The 20,518-nt window shown below is 35.7% G+C and overlaps 1 protein-coding gene and 1 pseudogene across 2 annotated transcripts in view; one reads left to right on the top strand and one right to left on the bottom strand.

The window, feature by feature from the left end:
* Positions 1-20,518, bottom strand: part of LOC101958171 (killer cell lectin-like receptor subfamily B member 1) — a 63,196-nt gene that overhangs the window by 8,948 nt on the left and 33,730 nt on the right. The window contains exon 1 of one of the 2 annotated variants that reach the window (XM_005342304.2): positions 2,141-4,395. The exons of the other annotated variant lie outside the window; for it this stretch is intronic. Coding sequence (XP_005342361.1) covers positions 2,141-2,225 — 85 coding nt within the window. The 5' untranslated portion in view covers positions 2,226-4,395. Of the gene's footprint in view, positions 1-2,140; positions 4,396-20,518 lie in introns of those variants that run through there. 2 annotated transcript variants of the gene reach the window in all.
* On the top strand, positions 17,557-19,427 carry LOC101958467 (poly(rC)-binding protein 2 pseudogene; annotated as a pseudogene).

The raw sequence follows: 20,518 nt of genomic DNA, 5'->3' as shown, positions 1-20,518 counted from the left end.
TACAGCTGAGCACTGGAAGAGGCCAGGTGAAATTTAGTTACCTGAAGGTACCTGCTTAGGGCTAATTTGTATTTGGTATAAACAGTATATTATATCATAGCCATTGTTTAAAACCTTTAAATAGTTTTCCATCTAGCAGACCTAAGTATACAAAATGGTTTGAAAATCCCTCTTCAATATGGGTCAGCATTACCTGATTTTCTCCCCATCTGCTCATATATGCTGCCTGCATATTCCTCCTACTTGATGAACACGTGTGTTCTCATCTCAAGGTTTCTGCATTTGCTCATCCAACTTCTTGGAAGGCTTTTGTCCCAGAGCATGTCTTTGTCCTTCACTTTCCTCAGGTCTTGACTTCCATATCATGTTTAGTGCAGGTTGTTAATAATTTTTGTGTTTTCTGTGACACCATCTCAAAAACCTAAATACTAATTTGCTCTTGAAACTCTTTTTCTCGATAGCACTTAACGCCATCCAGTCTTCTACACAGATTTTGGCTTTTGTTTATTGTTTGCATACCTCCAGGGTAATAGAAACGGTGTGCGGCAAAAAAAAAAATTATCTATCTTGTTTTCTTCCCTGTCCTTAGTGTTTAGAGCATTCTTGGAATGTGCAGATGCTTCTTTGTGAATAAATAAATATCCTTTAGAGGCAATTTCCATAACTTTTACGCTTTTTTTCTGATACATAAAGCCTTTTTGGCCACTTGACCACAAGTGAAACAGGTCATTGCTCACCTCTCCTTTTCTGGTTTCCTTGACTGCCTTGATCCACCTCATCACTGTGTTACACATTTACCACAACACGAACAGTTTAGCCAAAGAGTCCATAATAGAACAATCTTCACACTATCACTTCGGTATTCTATAGTCACACCATTTGCTCTGGTTTATTCTACTATTTTTTTTTTTGAGATTTATATTCAGAGTGATATTTTGTATGAGAACAATTGTAATTGGAGTAGACAAATTTTCCAAGATTACAAAAGGTAATGTTTGGACAAAGCCTTAAAACATTTCTCTATGTTCAATTCATTTTCTGATCCCCCTTAAAACAAGCCTACTAATCCACTTTTCCCATGCCTGAACAGAGGAAAACAGAGACTTGATTTGTCCCATCAGAAAAAATGCCTGGCTCACTCATTTTCTCCCTGTAGTTATCAAAATCTTCTGATTTTCTCTTATTCCAAGTGTTGATTATAGTGCGACTTGTTTGATGACTGTAAGATTTTCTTCTTCATGATTTAAAATTTTGATAAGTTAGTACTTTCAAACTTATAACAAGAATTACTAAAAATTATGATGCATATGACTGCCATAATATGAAATAAATATCAACTTGGAAATCAATTGTAATGTTATTGATGTCAATAAATTCAACTGGACTGCAGAACGTAATACTACATCACGGCAATTTTATACACATTTTCTGCTTCAGTTTCTAGCCTCCTCATGTGTCCCCAGGTCAGGCCATCATATATTATGTCTCATTAGCCTTTCTATTTCTTTCACTAAGATTACTAAATCCCCTGACATAAAGAAGTGTGCCAATTTTCACAAAATTTAAATGGGCTTGTTGTTACTAATATGCTCCAGTATCTTGTGACCATTTAAGTTGTTATACTTTTCAAGTTAGAAACTATTGGGTTGGAATTATAATTCAAGTCTTTGATCTTGAATATGACTATCTCTCTTCTCTTTGGAAGGAAGAGGGTGTTAATTACTAAGTCTGAACTTTGCATACTGACAGAAATGCTGTAGATGCAACTGCACTGCAGCTTAATTATAGGATTATTATTTTGTAGCGGGATTTAGAATAATCTTAAGATGCTATTACAGCAAGCTTACAATGTCTCTCTTAAAACTTTCTTTTGTTCATATATGCAAAATATTATGTTTTAAGGTCATTCATCTCAGACTCCATAAGCCACAGGATCATATTTCATGCTGAATATCTTGATAAAAGAAATTTACATGCTTTTTTTTGTCCAAAATCATTATCTACAAGCAAACTATACTACACCTAACACTAACATAGAACAACTGATTTTCTTTCCAGAAATAACTTAAAACCATAAACGTAAAAGAAAAAATCTAACTCTGATTATATTAAAGTCAAAAGGAGACATAAAGCCACTTACCTTGGGGAAGAGATAGAGGTACAGACCTTTCAGAGCCTTGGCCCCTGGATAAGCTTAAATCAGCATATACCACCTGTCTGTCCATTGCAGACTGGGAAATATGGAACAAATTTGTGTAGAAGGGCAAGATTGAAGTTCTATGAGGCAAGTTCAGGAAAAGGAAATGCCCTATCTGAATGCTTTGCTGTTTTTATTATGTCCCCACCCCCCATACTTCTCTTTGAGGGTTTTCACCATAAACTATTGAGCTAATCCATTTACTGGTGTCCACTTTAATTACACAGGTATTATCTATCTTTTTAATTAATTGGTCTGTTCTATAACAAAATTCTGGAAAGGCTTCTTTATTCTTGTTCCACTATTTTGGGGGCCAAGCCCAGATTGAAGCAAATGAGGCACTTATGTAAAGTTCAAATGTAAAGATATTCCCCAAGTACTAAGCAATTAAGATGAATAATGCCTAATACTAAGTACATAAATTCATACCAAAAAGAAATCCATAATACTATTTGAATTGAATTGAAGTTCTATAGTATTTCTAAAATATATGTGCCCCAATTATGACATACAAAAAAGTGAAGCTACCAATTTGGGAAAGAATTATTAATAATACAACAGAAAAAGTAATGAGAAGAAGATCAACAGAATACTCTTAACTTAGTTCTAAAGGCACACATGGATTAATAAATCTCCACATGAGGATAAGTATTTGAAATATCTCAGAATTAGAGAAAGTGGAGAACTTGAGTCTGTGGCATTTTTCAACTGTATCAAGGATTTCCAGGTCTAGAGCCTTAGAGCAGAAACTTAAATGCCAGCAAATCGGACTTTCTTACATTACAAATGAAAAGGAAGAGGAAACTCAAGTATTTCCCCAAAGTCATTTTCTGTGATCAGAACAGAATTATACTAGGTCCACAAAATTACCTGACAGTGAAAGCAGTCTTCAGGCCTTGAACTCCAGAATACAGGAAGGATCCATTCATAGCTGGAAATGTTTATTTTGTCAGTTATGAGGCACACACTTGTTCCCTAAATATCATTATGGATCATTATTAAATGAGATGTGTGAGTGTCTCACAACCCACTTTTTAATGAATCAATTGAAATGCTTTTCAACTATCTTATTACTTGATAATGAGCAGTCATTTTACTTATGATAGCACAATGGTTCTGCTATATACCTCATCTAAATTTTTAAGATTTTTAGGATGTAAAAAATTTTTACAATGTACTGGGTAAGGTTTGAGTATGAGGTGTCCCCTAAGAGCTCACTGTGAGACAATGCAAGAATCTTCAGTGGATAACTGATCAAGTTTATAAAATCTATAACCTAATCAGTATATAAATCCACTTGAATGGACTAAATAGGTGTCAGTGGGCAGTCAGAGTGTGACTGTCGGAAGAAGGTCACAAGGAGTGCTCCTTTTGTGCCTGATGAGTAGATCGATCTCTCTCTCTCTCTCTCTCTCTCTCTCTCTCTCTCTCTCTCTCTCTCTCTCTGCTTTTTTGGCTGTCATAAACTGAGTAGCTTTTCTCTGCCACATTCTTCTGCTTCACTTTGGACCTAGAACTATGAAGGGAGCCAATCATGGACTGAACCACTGAGACCACCAACCAAAATGAACTTTTCTTTCTCTAAATTTTTCCAATTAGGTCTGTTGGCCACAGTGACACAAAGCTGACTAAAACATGGATCAAATACAGAGAATAATTCTATGTATTTATAGGACAATTGTCAAGCTTCAGGATATATAAGAATCACCTGCCAGGGGCCAGGACTATGTTTTAGTGGTAGAGGGCCCATCGACTATGCATAAGGCACTGGGTTCCATACCTGGCACCAAATTAAAAACAAAAACAAATGAAATAAAGCTATTATGTCCATCTACAACAAAAATATAGTTTAAAAAAGGAATCACCTATCAACATGCAAATAATGCATATTTGTTGTGAAACAAACCCAAATAAGCCCAATATACTGTTATACTGAGGTGGAGAATGCTAAATCACTCCAAGTATTTCAGCTTGTTTATGGGCCACACTTAAAGAAGCAATTAAGTGGCAAGTGAAAAATGAGGGAGAGGTTAGAAAGATCAGTAGAGTGACTGGAAATCTGGGGATCTAGTCAGAAGACTAAAATAATGCATTTGGGGCACTGAAGTTCAAATTAAGGTTCTGAAGCATGACTGTGTCTTGTAGGCATTTACAAAGGACATATTAAGAATAACTGATGTAAAGTAAAATGTTCTTCAACAGAAGATTCAGACAGATGTTTTCAAACACCTCTAAGCTCCAAAAATGTAAGCTAATTAGGAATATTAACCAATTCACTCATCCATATGTAGCATCAAACATATTATGGATCACACCTAAAAATAAATCCTTCCTGAGTATTCACACCTTGAGAATTTATCTAGCGTGTGTTAAATTCATTTGAGCTCTTAATTGCATAAATGAATATTTTATTACAAAATATATCAGAATTTAAGAATATTTTGATCTTGTCACTATAAAATATAAGGAGGGATTATACACACAAAATGAGATCAAAGCTAAAGAATTCAAATGGCAACTATTACAAGTACTCTTTGGCTTTCTAATGCAATGAAATAAAGTAAAGTCAAGTATCTCAAGGAATAATAAAGACAGTTTCTGACCAGGTAACCTATTTTGGTACTGAACTTGGCCAAGTTAACTGCAGGAGTTGGCATATATAGAAATGTGGAGCTTAAATATAAACAATATAATTCTTGATGTGAAAAAGTATAAAAGAGGCCAGTAGATGGCCACAAAAATAAGAGGAGTAAAGAAATAATTTTGAGCAAGAATGTAAAAATACAAAGCCAGCAAATGATAATTATGAGTCAAGAGAATGAACTTCAAGCTGTAAAATACACAAGAAAGGGAGGACATCAGAAGATGGCATACTAAGAAGTTAGGAGACCTTCTTCCCCCAGAGACACTGCATTGGCACTATATAGACAAGAAGACCTCTGTGAGAAGTCTAAAGCCTGGTTGAAAAGTTACAACACCAGCCTATCATAAAAATCAAGAAGAGATTACAAAGAAAATAGCAGAGAAACTTGTGACAATTGGCATCTCATTCATGCACCTCTCCTATGCATCATACTGCAGAGAAACTAGGAGGAACAACTTCATACCGGGGCTCCTCCTTCTCACTGAAAACAAAAATAGGGCTCAAATCCATAGTGCTGGCTTGTGTGCCCCCCCCCCACAAACCTTCATGCTCTAGACAGTGTGATGCTGTACATCATAAGGTCTTCACCAGAGACTAAACTGATGGGATCACCTGAACTTGGACTTTCAGCCACCCAAACTGTGGGATAAGAAAACCTCTTTTCTTTATATTTTCCCCAACCTCAGTTTTTTCACCATAGGAACCAAAAATGAATTAATACAGACGATATATCCAAAGTACTCAAAAACAAATTAATGTCAAACAAGAATACTGTGTTCAGCAAACTACCCCTCAAAATAAAGGAGAAATTAAGACTTTTTCAAATACGCAAAATCAGAGAGAGAGTTCATTATTACTAGACCTGCTTCAAAAGTAATGATAAAGTATTCCTTGGAATCAAAACAATAATAAGCAGCAAAACAAAACCATTAAACTACAAATATGAGCAAATATCATAACCCATGCAATTATCCTTTTGGTATAGAAGTTTCAAATGAGAAAACTATATAAGAAGTATAATTTTATGCTGTACAACATAAAAGAATTTGCAATTTCAATAACATGAAGTGTTGGAGTGGTGGATCTGCAAAGATGTACTGTGTTTGTTTGTGATTAAATTGCTGTCAGTTTAAAACAGAATATTATATCTTTAGGATGATTTAAATAATCGCAACCATAATCACAAATTATCTGTAGAATAAACAACAGGAAATAAGAAGAGATTTCAAGAGTATAACTACAAAAAATCAATAAAGCATATCAGTAAAAGAGTAAATGAGTGAGGAAAAAAGCCACAACCCTACACAAAACGAACAAAATGGCAGAACAGGTCCTTATTTATGAGTAATTACTTTAAATATAAGTTAATAAAACTTCGCAATCATAGGACATAAGCTTGCTGAATGGATAAAAAAGCAAGATCCAATTAAATGCTAAAAGATTTACTTTAGACCTAAGAATACATTTAATATTAAAAAATATTCTATGTGAATTGTAACAAAATGAGAGCAAGATTGGTGTATTCATATTAGGCAAATGACCTAAATAAAAACCATTACAAAAGACAAAGAAGGACATTTGATAAGGAAAATAAGGCTAGTTTCTTAAGAATAATGTCAATTATGAATACTTAGGTACTAAAACTATGATTCCTGAATATATGAAGCTAATTATAAAAGAATTAAAAAGTGAAATAGATACGATACTAGAAGGAAATCCCAATACCCTGTGGTGAGCCGTTCCTGCGGACTGTGGTCGCCATTACATGATGTCGCTGGCTCCGCTGTGGTCTGTGAAGGACAACTCCGTATCAGAGAGAGTTGGCGTGTTGTCAACTCCTTATCAGAGAGAGTTGGCGTGTTGTTTTCTAACACCCTGTGAGAAGGGTCCACGTGGCAGCTTCGCATTGGGGTTCGCGGTGCTTTATTAAGGCTGGAAGGGGCATCCGAGGATTATTAGAAAAATATCAAGGGCCTGAATAAACTGCTGAAAGAAGATTCCTGAGTCGCGTCTTCCTTGCGGGCAAAGGGGTCGTGACAATACCCCATAATCAATACTTGACAAAAGAACCAGACAGAAGATCAATAAGGAAATAAAGGACTAGAAGAACACTAGGATCCAACTGGACCTATCAGACAGGTACAGAATACTCTAACCACCACCACCACCAGAATATACATTCTTTCCTAGTGCGCCTGGAACATTCTGCAGGATACAGCATATATGAAGCCATGAAAGAACATTAACAAGTTTAAAAACATTGAAATGAGGGCTGGGGTTGTTGTTCAGTAGTAGAGCACTTGCCTAGCATGTGCAAAGCCCTGGGTTCAATCCTCAGCACCACATAAGAATAAATAAAACATAAAATAAAGGTATTGTGTCCCACTACAACTAAAAAAATATTAAAAAAATTGAAATGATACAAAGTGCCTTTTCCAGTCATAGTGAAGTAAATTGATAATCCATAGCTTAAGAAAAAGTGGAAATTCCACAGATTTTTAGAATTGAAATAATTCACTCTTGGAGCTGGAATTGTAGTTCAGTGGTGAGGCACAGGGTTTAATTCTCAGCACCACATATGAATAAGTAAATAAAAAAGGTCCATTAATAACTAATAAATGTATTTTAAAATATAATTCATCCTTAAGAATTCAAAGGATCCAAGAATAAGTCACAGTGTCAATTAGGAAATAATTTGAGACAAATGTAATCAAAACCCAATATACCAAAATTCATTTGCAGTAAAAACAATGTTAAAATGGAAGTTCATAGCTGTAAAGGGACAGTTTAAAAGAAAAGAAGAAATATCTTGAACATCTACTTACTGGTTTACAACTCAAGAAACTAGAAAATAAGAACAACTGAACCCAATTTTAGGAGAAGGGAGTGGGGGAAATAAAGATTAATAAGGAGATAAACAAAATAGAAAAAAATAGTAGAAAAAAATCAACAACATTGAGACTGTTTTTGAAAAAATCTACAAAAACTTTAAACCTTTAGCTACAGTCTGATTAAGAGAAAAAAAGAGAAGATTCAAACAACTGCAATCAGAAACAAACAAACAAAAAAGGATATTAGAACAAATGTCACAGAAATATAAAGAATTATATGAACAATTGTGTGACAAACACTGGATAAGTTAGATGAGAAGAAAAAATTCTTAGAAACAAACAAACTACCAAGAATGGAACAAGGAGAAACAGACTATATGAATAGACAAATTACTAGTGTGAAGATTGAATCAATAAAGAAAAACTCCCACAAAGGGAAAAGTACTAGACCAAATGGCTTCACTGGAGAAATCAACCAAACTTTTAAGAAAAAATTAACATCAATCGTCCTGAAATTTTCCAAAAAAAAAAAAAAAAAATTGAAGAGGAAGGAATGTTCCCAAGTAGTACTAAGAGGTCAGCATTATATGATAAAATTCAAGCAAAGACACCACAAGGAAAGAAAGTTACAGTCCAATTTCCATGATAAATGGATATGTTACTATATTGTTATTACTACAACAAAATATCTGAGACTGTATAACTATTAAAACAAAGAGACTTATACTTCTGAAGATTGGAGGGTTGCATTGGATACAAAGTATCCAGGGGGAACAGGGCATCATGTGACAAAAGGCAGACAGTGTGCCTGTATATGTCTCCTCTGTTCTCCTCCATCTTCTTATAAAGCCACTACTAACAATCATGGAACCTCCACCCTGATGAACTTGTCTAATTTTACTCATCCCCTGAATGGCCCACTTATAAATCATAGTTGGACTAAGCTCCAGTCCTCTTGCAATGAGTATTAAATTTCAACATATCAACATTTGAGGAGCACTGAAACCATAGCCAAACAATAGCCATGCTGATGGATAAGTACTCAACAAAAGTTTAGCAAACCAAGCTTAATAAAGGGTTATGCAACATGAGCAAATGGGATTTATTCCTGGAAAGCAAAGATGTTTTGTCACATGAAATTCAATGTAATACATGACATTAACAGAATGAAGAACAAAAATCACATATTTATTTGATGAAGAAACACCATTGGACAAGATTTAACAAATTTAAACTTATTTCCATGAAAACACTTAAAAAACTAGGAAAATAACCACATATAAACATAATAAAGACCATTTATGAAAGACTAACAATTAATATTAATGGTAAAAATGATAGCTTTCCCTTTAAAAGCAGAAACAAAGCAAGAATGCCTACTATCACTACATCTATTCAACCTGGTGCTAGAAGTTTCATCCAGAGAAATTAGGCAAGGTGACAAAAATGCATAAGATTGCAAAAAAAAAAAAAAAAAAGAAAATGGTCTCTATCGCCAGAGATGATCTTACACCTAGAAAACCCTAAAGATTTCACTCACATACACATACACAAAAACTTCTATGTAAAAAAAAAAAGAACTAAGGAAGAAATTCAACAATATCACTGTGACAAGAACAATTTTTTGCAGGAGGAAAAGTTTACTTGGGAGTTCATGGTTTCAGAGATCTCTGTCCATAGACAGCTAGCTTCATTTCTAGGGGCTCAAGGTGAGGCAGAACATCATGGCAGTAGAGTATGGTGAAGAGAAGTGGCTTAAGACATCACATCAGAAAGGAGAGAGAGGAAAGAGAAAGAGAGAGAGAGAGAGAGAGAGAGAGAGAGAGAGAGAGAGAGAGAGAGAGAGACTGACTCCACTTGCCAGATAGAGAATATATATCCTAAAGGCACTCTCTCCCCAAAGACCTACCCCTTCCAGCCACACCCAATCTGCTTTCATATACCATTCACTTAATCCCACCAGGGGATTAATTCGCTGATTGGGTTAAGGCTCTCATACCCCAGTCATTTCACCTCTAAACCATCTTGCTTCAACTCACACATGAGCTTTGGGATACACCTCACATCCAAACCATAATAACAGAACACGAAATCAACATGAAGTAATAAAGTGTGTTTCTATACACTATTATGTATAATTATAATTCATCTATAAAAAATCAGCCAATGAATGTTGAAGAAAAAAAAATAAAAATAGAGTTACCACAGGAGCCAGGATTACCACCCCTAGGTAGATACTAATAATAATTGAAAGCAGGTTCTCTCTGTTATGGTTTGAATATATCCTACCCCAAATTCATATTGAAATGTAATCCCGTTATGGTAGTATTGAGTCATGAAAACTAAATCATAAGGACCTTGCCTTCATGAATGGCAATACCTTATATAAAGGCTAAAAGTAGTTTAGGCTCTTTCTGCCCTTCTGTCTTCTGCCATGTGAGGTCACGTCATTTGTCCCTCATGTCTTTCACCTCTTCCATCATGTGAGGATGCAGCAAGAAGGCTTCACAAGACACCAAATACTGGCACCCTGATCTTGGACTTACAAGCTTCCAGAACTGTAACAAATAAATTTCTGTTCTTTAGAAATTACCCAGCTTGGGATATTTTGTTATAGCTCAAAAAGACACTAAGTTTCAGAAAGGTAGTTTCATATCCTTGCTCATTGTAGCACTAGTCATAAGAACTGAAATGTGGAGCAACCCAAGTATTGTTCATTGGTAGATGAATGGAAAAAATTTAGCATCAACATACAATGGAATATTATTTGGCCTTAAAAAGAAAGGAAAGTTTGACATTTGCTCCAATATGGATGAAACTTGAGAACATTATGCTAAGTGAAGACTTAAAAAAAAGTCAAACACTGTATGAACCTACTTCTATGAAATACCTAGAGAAATTTAATTCAGAGACAAAAAGTAGCATACTGGTTTCTGGGGGTTTGCCTGCAGTGGAGTGAAGAGGTATGTTTTAAAAGGTACATAGTTTCAGTTTTGCAATATGGAAGAGTTCTGGAGATCTGTTTCATAGCAGTGTCAATATACTCAACACTACTCTACACTGAAAAAATGGTTAAAATGGTAAATTTTATTTTGTGCATTTTTGCCACAATAAAAGATTTACAAATGAAATTTTTCATAACTGAGGGAGATCTAGTGTTTTGTAATGACAAATAAGGGAAGATAGGCACATTCTCTGAAAATACTGAAGATGTAAGAACAGTGTAGTCCCAGCAGCTCTTTCCTATTCACATATTTGAAAAATGACTCATTGAAGGAGTGCAATAGAACAATGGAGATGGAAGAGTAAGTCTTTAAGGAGTATGTGGAAATCTCACCTTGCTCATGGTCTACCTCATTTGACATTGACCCATGAGTCTGTATACACCATAACTAGCTCATTCAAATATGGCATTATAAGCAAACAATTCCTTCTCTCTGTGTATTCCTACATATTTTGCACATACAACATCATATGATTGCAATAGGGTAACCTCAATTTTTATTCATTTTGCTGTTACATCAAAAATTTCCCTTGACTCATGTCTGTTTTTATAGTGCCAAAAATAATTGCACAAATCAAGTTGAAAGAAGAAGAAATACGTGAGGGAATATGTGAAGCAGGAAGGAAGTGAAAATAAGAAGCATAAGATAAGCACATATTCTTATATGTGGGAAATGGATATAAAACCCCTTCTTTATCTGTTTGCTAGGGCTTACATAAAAGTATCACAGATGGACTGGCTCAAACAACAGAAATTCTCAGAGTTCTGGAGTCTAGACATCTCAAACTGGAGTGTGGGCAAAGTTGGTTTCTTCAGACACCTTTGCCCTGGGATTTAAGTGGCTGTTTTCTCTGTGTGTCTCCATATGGTCTTCCCTTTATGTCTCTGTGTCCTGTTCTCCTCTTTTTTGGTGTGTCAGGATGCCAGTCATATTATGTGATAGCTCACCCTATCAGCCTCATTTTAACTTAGCCTCATTTTAAGTTAGTGAAGCTGTTAAGGGACAGATTCTTTGAAGTCTTCTTTTCAATTTACAGTCACATTCTGAAGTACCAACATATGAAGTTTGGGGGGAATGTGATACGATTTAGTTAATAAAATATTCAAATGAATTTTACACATTTAAGCCAGTCTAGTAATTATATTTGTCTGAAAAAGCTTATTTTTGTGTACATATGTGATTGGGTATTATAACTGAATTTACAGCTATTTAATATAAGCAGATCCTACAGCAAAAGTTCATGGTTTCTGGCCAGTTGCAGTGACTCATGCCTGTAATCCCAGCAGCTCTAGAGGCTGAGGCAGGAGGATCATGAGTTCAAAGCCAGCCTCAGCAAAAGTGAGGTGCTAAGCAACTGTGTATAAATAAAATACAAAATTGGGCTGGGGATGTGACTCAGTAATTGAGTGCCCCTGAGTTCAACTCCCAGTACCCTCCTATCAAAAAAAAAAAAAAAAAAAGTTCATGGTTTCCAAACACCACTGAATAGCCTTCAAGTTCTTAGAAATCCTTTCAAATAGATGATTCTTCTACAGCTTGTTCTGTAATAAATTATGTAATTATTCAGAACATTTCAAAATTAGGTTGACAGAAAAAAACATTGCCTATATGATTTTGCTGTTTAAAGTTCACAAGTTTCCAACTGTGAACAAAAGGCGGTCACTTGCCTTTACGTACAACAGGAAATACTTACCACAAAAGCCTCCAGAGAAGTCCCAGAACAAGCCACCAAGAGGCTCTGGTTTTTAACATCATACAAGGTAGAAAATTACATAAAACAATCTTCTATATTGTTTATCAATATATATTTATGACAAATGTATACAAAGCAAGCACACAAATAATATGTAAAAATCTCATTAGATACTATTTCTGAGAAAAAGTAAAGGGGAAATATCTTTATTCAGATATATAAATTTTATTTGTTCATTTTCACCCTGACACATAGGAAACATTGGCAAATGTCATATGGGGGAGCCATATTATTTTAAATCGCTCATTTATCTATAGTTTATTTTCCTTTAAGTCCCTAGTATGTACTTGGTCATAATTTTATTTTCAATATTTTTGATGATTTGCTTAATGAATTTTATAATCAATAATGTCTCATTTATACAAGCATCAATTTAAATTAATATGTGATTTTATTCCATTTACTGTTGTCGATATTTTGGTTTCTCCATAATTTTATCACCATATTTTTTTTGTGTGTGTGTAAGTGTGTCTGGGTGCATATATGTGTTTGCATATGTGTATTTTAGTTACCTTTTGGTATGTTATCTCTACTTTATATGTGTGCATTGTGTGTTGTTTCCATATACTTCTTTTCAAAATTTGAAAAGTTATGTTGCTAAAGTTACCACCTCTGTAACTATGTCAATTCTTATCTATTTTTATTACTTCCTAACATTATATTTGTATTTCTCTAGTTTCATAATTTAAGAGGAAAAATACTACTTACTAACTTTTGCATTCTATTCCATGGAATCATACTTTCTTTCTTTTCTTTCTTTTTTTTTTTTTTAGGTCAACTTCATACATACTTTTGACTTGAATGCACTAAGTCATTCTAGCGCAATGAGTTTGCAGTTTTAGAAAGAGTCCTATACAACTGGTTTGGGTTGCAACTGTTAGTGGTATCATAAGAATTCTCTGACCCTAAGTTTTTATAGACTCGATTGTATGGGACCAAGGCCCAGTTTTCCCATTTACTTTTTCTGTTAGCTTAGGCAAGATATTGAAACCCTTTAAATCTGCTTTTACTCAGAACAAGCCGAGGTAATAGTGCTGTAGGAAAACTGAGACAATATTTGTAATAGAGCTTCTGGCCTATGGTAGGCCCATGCCTAGGATGCTCAATGTATACACTATCTTAAGCAGGCACTGTAAAATAATACATGTACAGAACATGTGGAACATCTCAGTCATTCAAAAAATATCATTCAATAAATTTGTAAAGTGGGATACAAAATCGTATTCTCTCTCTCTCTCTCTCTCTCTCTCTCTCTCTCTCTCTCTCTCTCTTGCCCTCTCTCTCATCTGGAAGGAGTTTCTCAGTTTTAGTTCTGTAAAGGAAGCACTAATGTTTATCAAAGGACAGAAAACCTGGTTTGAACAGTCAACAACTTGATATGTGTCTGCATGATGTGGAGTCAGGGAGCTAAATCGACACCTTGTCCTGGTTGCTCCACCTCCTGCCTTGTCCTGTAACCTGATCCTGGAGACACCATCTATTGAAAATCCCATAAAGCCTTAATTCTCTCCATCTATTTGTGAGATGAATTTCTCTTTATTTATCGTTCAGCTACACCAGAGGCAGGAGGAAAGACCCATCCCTCCATTATTTTCCTAAAACACTCCTTCCAATCAGGGATGTTTCTTCCCATATTTAGTCATCTTTGAAGTCACACAGTTGCTCCTTTCCTTTTCCCCAGTGCCAGGCTCAGAAAAAGTCAAGCTTTAGGCAGAATAACTCTTCATCTTTGAAGAAATCAGAGTAAAGATTCTTAAATCAGTGCCAGGTCATTGGTCTGAGACCCTTCTTGGGCCTAATCATAAGCCCTAGGATGTGAGGTGTGAGGCAGGGAGGTGGAGCCTAATAACATGCTTGCTTCACCCTGGGGGGTATTTCCCCCTTCATATTGTGCTGTACCCCACTTCCTTACCCAAAGCAAATTTCTACTGATCCCCCTTTCTCCTCCTGCACTGGAGGGTGATTCTTCTAGGGTCTATGGGCATTGGTTTCTTTTACCAATCTGGCTGCAAGTGTTTCTGTCTATTTCAACCCTGGAAGTTTATGCAAGTTCCTACCAGAAGGGTAGGCCTCACCTGGATGGTTTTTCAAAATGTAGAATTCCATACCCAATGAATATAGATCTGAATTAAAAATTAGATCTCCAAGTGATTTGCAAGTTTATTGACCTTTTAGAACCCTTATGTAAATAAAAAAAATGATGCAAATAATCTGGTCCATTATTTTCACTTAGTGGGATCTCTGGCTGCTTACATGAGGAGGTGGATGGGTGATAGGGAGTGGGGACATGAACACTGACACGCTCCCCAAGAGTTTGTAGTTGATGTTTGTCAGTCCATTTGAAAGTATTTGTACGTAGAGAAATGGAGAAGTTATCCCCAGAATAAAATTTCTTTTGTGGATGTTCAAAGGATCCTTGTTTTCTTTTCTTTTCTACAGAACATGTAGACCAACCGTTCCCAGCAGAGGGCGCTACAATGTCCTTCATTCTGTACACACATCTGTATACTGAAGTCAGAGAGTTGAAGTTATTGGGAAAACATTTAAATCATCATTATTGTTTTTGATGAAACAATATCTACATTATTTATGGATTGTTTTCTTACTTTATCAGTGAGTGAATAACAACAGTAAATTATGTTTTCTAACTCTAAAATTCTGGCTTCTTTCACAACCTACAGTATCACTTGGTTGCTCTTAGAATACCAGAAATACCAAATCATAGATATTAGCTACTTCCAAGATTTTTCTGAGCCTAGGATTCATGCTTAGAAAGGCTTCTGTTTAAATAGTCAGCCTAAATTCAAGTAAGTTAAAACAATATTCATTATGTTGCTTTGCTAATAGTCTGTGGCTTCTGCAAAATGTAACCCATACTATCTGGACTTTATTTATTTATTTGTAGTGCTTGGGATTGAACCCAGCCTTGTGCATGTGAGGCAAGCACTCCACCAACTGAGCTATATCACCAGGCCCTATTTAGACTTTATAGAGTTAAATAAAATACTCTATCACATCTTTAGCTAGAAACTTTTAGGGAGAGTTAATAACAGGATCACTCTGAGCAAGATTTAAACATGTATAGGATAATCTGAATGGCCTTAGGTACCCTTAAAATGGACTTCGCTGTAGAAAGGTTTCCTCCTGACTGTAGGTTTCTGAATCTCTTTTCTTAGAGAATTTACTTGAGAAAATTTACCGTTGTAAATTCTTTTCCTCATATTTTGAAATGTAAATCTTTAGTCTTTGGACAGAAAGATTGCAGGAATATTTCTCTGCAAGCCATCCCTTTGAAATATAATCAACACAGATAGTTTCTCTGTCGGTCAGTGTAGGAGGGTAGAATCTGATTTACATAAGTCCCAGTCAGGCAACACAGATGGTCTAATCATGGAACCCTTCCTCTAGCTCTTAAAATTATCCAAGACTTTTCCATAAGTACCCCCCTAGGGCTTGTGGACTCTACTGTCATTTGTCCAGTGGAGTTGAATTTCATCTTTCTCCCCTTTGCTCCAGCTGATCTCTAGGGATGGAATGCTCACATCTCCATGCTTTACATTCTCAAGGAACCTTCCCAGACCCTTCAGTCTAATGTTGCTTCCAAGATGTTCTATCCCAGCCATGTTTGTCATGCCTAACACTCTCTGAAATCACCTTCACTTTGCTGCATTTTTAGTATTGCTCACTTCATAGCTGCTGGAATGAGAGTTCTAAGACAGCAGCACATTTCCTGTCTTATTCACAGCTCTTTAAAGCCTAGTACCCAGCAAGCACATAATAATATATATGGATAAAATAACTGAATTGCATTTCCAAGCGATGTGACAGCACATGATACACAGTAATAAATAGTGAATTTTGTTTTGTGAGTGTTTGATATATTTCAGTTTAGTAACACAAATCTTGTAGCTATCTAGACTTTTACTAACTAGAATTGATTTTATGAATGACCCATTTTTTTTATAAAGACAACAGTTTGCTCTGCAAAAGTTCTGCAGCTTCTAAGAAAGCTCTCCTCTTTCAGTATTAATTTCAAACCTAATAGACTAGCATGAAACTAAAGAAAAATGGGAGAGTTCAATTGTGGTGTAGACAGTGACTCCTATGGCATAGTAGTAGATCTTACATGCTTTAGAGTCAGATAAACGGAATGTTGAATCATACATAGCTGTGTGGTTAGTATCTGTAACATAAGAAAGCTATTAAGCATAAGCTTCAATTTCTTTCATAAAATGAGACTTTTTGTCATTGTTGCAAGAATTAACTGAGATAAGAATATCATTATGAACATTTAATAAACAGCAATCAAACTTCTATCTGTAATAAAATATCTGTCTTCCCTCCAATACATCACAGGCTGACACTTTTATAAAACACAATAAAAAGGAACTGTTACAGAAATAAATTTTTCAAAAAGAAAAAAGAAGACCAAGAAAATAATCCATTTTAAAATTATATTCCATAGTCATAAAATTATATTTCAACAGATATGATCAGAACAAAAATACAGGGAGAAAGGAATATAAAACTATGTGCTTATTGATAACAGTTCTGAAGAATTACTATTACATTCCAAACTTTAACATTCTGAAACTATAACTGTTCCTAAGTTGGAGTGAAGTTTTATTTCTCATAATAAATGTATACCTCTGCAGTTTTAATGAATTTTATTTTATTTATAAAGATATGTGAAGTTTTAATTTGACAAATGAGTTTGACTACAGAAGTAATAGTTTCTTTTTAAATTTTAAAAACTTTTAAATTATTTATTTTAAATTAAGAACTAAAAACTGTACATATTAATTTGTACTATGTGATATTTTGATACGTGGATACAATATGAAATGTTTAAATCAGCTTCAGCATGTTTATCTCATCAACTTTTGTGGTGAAAATTTTCAAAATATTTTTAGCCAGTTTTCTGAAACATTTAATTCATTATTATTATCTATAGTCACTCTCCTCTGCAATAGTATTCATTTCATTTCAATGCCACTCATAATAGAGGAACCAATTTCAAATATGTATATATATATATATATATATATATATATATATATATGTATATATGTCTCCAGGAGACTAAAGCAAGATGCTTTAAGATAATTTCAACAAGCTAAGATTATTTATCTTTAAATCTTATTAAAAGTAATTTGAAATAATACTGTATTTTCAAATTTTGTCTTTAATAACTTATTAATTACAACTTACAACAAATTATCTTTTAAATTTTATAATTAATTTTTACTGTCTTAAAATGAGAGACCAGCAGAGGTGGTGGCCTGAGCAGCCTCAGCCTGTTCCCTCTCCCTCCCGCCCAATCTCCCTCCAGCTTTCCCCCACCTGAGCCTCTTTCCCCCCTTCCTCCTCCACCCCATCCTTCCTTTCCTGCCCTCCCCTGTTGGTGGGCCCCCTGTGCCTTCCTGCTCACTCTAATTGTCCTTATCCTGGCCTCCAGCCTTCCTTTCTGGCCAGCTCCCCCCCCCCCCCCCCCCGCAGTGGTCTCTCATCTGCAGTTTTTTGCTTTCACCTCCACCAGTGACCAAAGACTTGACCACTCAAAGTCCAGCTCCCCATAATGCTGCTCACCAGTGTGATTGAAGGCGGATTCAATGTCACTCTCACCATTGGGCTACTTATGCATGGAAAGGAAGCTGGCAGTCTCATGGGAAAGAAAGCAGAATCAGTTAAGAAGATGGACGAGGAGAGTGGTGCCCACATCAACATCTCAGAAGGGAATTGTCCTGGGAGAATTATCACTTTGGCTGGACCCACTAATACCATCTTCACAGCCTTTGCTGTGATGGTGGACAAACCAGAAGGGACATCAACAGCTCTCTGACCAATAGCACAGCTGCCAGTTGAACCCCTGTCACTCTAAGGCCCTGCAAGTCAGTGTGGCTCTCTCATGGGAAAAGATTGAGGAAATATGAGAGTACAGGGGCTCAAGTCCAGGTGGCAGGGGATATACTCCCCAATTCATCTGAACCGGCCATCACTACTGCTGGTATTCCTCAATCCATTACTGAGTGTGTCAAAACAGATCTGCAATGTCACATTGGAGACTCTCTCCCTGTCCCCGCCCCAAAGGACGTGACCATCTTCTATTGGCCCAAGCCCTTAAATTCTTTGCCGGTGATCAGGCCTATGTTATTCAAGGATGGTATACTCCACAGCCAGATTTGACCACGCTGCACCAGTTGGCAGTGCAACAGTCTCATTTTCCTATGACGTATGACAACACCGGATTCAGTGGCATTGGACCCAGCTCTCTGAGGTGAAAGGCTATGGGCAGGTTTGTATGCATCTGCTCAGACTACTTCTCATGAAGTCACCATTCCAAACAACTTGATCAGCTGCATAATCGGCATCAAGGTGAGATCCATCAGATGTATGGGGCGCAGATCAAAATTGCAAACCCCGTGGAAGGATCTACTGATAGGCAAGTTACCATCCCTGGATCTGCTGCCGGTATTATCTTGGCTCAGTATCTAAACAATGTCAGGCTTTCCTTGGAGATGAGTGGCATGAGGAGCAGCTAGAATAATGCAGATTCATCCGTAATCCCTTTCTGTTGTTCACCATGATCCATCTGTGTAGTTTCTGGACAGTCAACGATTCCAGGTTGTAAATAATTTGTAAATTTTCAGTTTCTACACACGTTATCATTCACTTGTGATTTTTAAGTTAAAGCATTTTAATTCTTTTCTCTGTTCTGCCATCAATGCTGAGATGTATATTTAGTTTTATAAGCTTCTCCTTTTTTTTGGCTCATGAATTTTTCTGTTTGTCATGGAAATGTAAGAGTGGACTATTAACATATTTCAGTTTAGTGCTGTAATGTCAGGAATTAAAAAAAAATTAATCTTTGATATAATGAGAGCAACTATGAACAGAGTAGGGAGGAAGAGCAGGAAGAAAAGATTAACTTTAAACAGAGACATGAGATGGGAGGGAAAGGGAGAGAAAAGGGAAATTGCATGGAAATGAAGGGAGACCCTCATTGCTATACAAAATTACATATAAGAGGTTGTGAGGGGAATGGGAAAATAAACAAGGAGAGAAATGAATTACAGTAGATGGGGTAGAGAGAGAAGATGGGAGGGGAGGGGAGGGGGGATAGTAGGGGATAGGAAAGGTAGCAGAATACAACAATTACTAATAGGGCATTATGTAAAATTGTGGATGTGTAACCGACGTGATTCTGCAATCTGCATTTGGGGTAAAATTGGGAGTTCATAACCCACTTCAATCTAATGTATGAAATATGATATGTCAAGAGCTTTGTAATGTTGTGAACAACCAATAAAAAAAAAGAAAAAACAAAAAAAAGAATTGAATCAACCATCAAAAAAATAAATAAATTAAAAAAAATTAAAAGATGGAATGGAGCATCACACTTCTTAGTATGGCTTACTGCTCATGCCTCATGTGAAACTCATGCCGATAGTGATCCACCACTAAGTGAGTCCACAGGCTTAGACATCATGAAAATGTCAACTTGTTATTTATAGTTAGTTTCAATTCTGTATTTAACTCATCTTTAACTGGTAATATAGTTTTATGGGTTGCCACTGGTCCACCTTTATACTTCAAACTCTATCACTCTAAGGCAAAAAAAGAGATAAATAAATTGTTATTTCTATGATAGGATCTTTTTTTAAATGGACTTAATACCTTTATTTTATTTGTTCATTTTCCTTAATGTGGTCCTGACATTCGAACCCAGTGCCTCACACATGCTAGACAAGCATGCTACCACTGAGCTGCTACCACTGAGCCACAACTCCAGTCCCTGATGAGGCTCTAATTATCACAGTAACTCTGGATATGTTACTATATAGGCAGGTCAATAAAATCCCAGAAGTGTTTTTTCATTCAATGAAAGAAATTTTAGTTTTTATGTACTCTTTTGTAGGCCTTTTTATTAATTTCACCATCTAGCACTTTACATATCACCTTTCACACATATGTTTGCAATTTGTTTACTTGATTAGATCATAAGAAATAAAGCAGACTTGAGCCAGCTTCCACAACCTTTTCAAATAATTATTTCACTCAAAATCCATTTACATTTTGTGTGTCTGT

The sequence above is a fragment of the Ictidomys tridecemlineatus genome, chromosome 6 (assembly GCF_052094955.1).
Source record: "Ictidomys tridecemlineatus isolate mIctTri1 chromosome 6, mIctTri1.hap1, whole genome shotgun sequence".
NCBI classification, from domain to species: Eukaryota; Metazoa; Chordata; class Mammalia; order Rodentia; family Sciuridae; genus Ictidomys; species Ictidomys tridecemlineatus.
The sequence above is the reverse complement of the archived record's forward strand: the minus strand, read 5'-3'. Positions and strand labels throughout refer to the sequence as shown.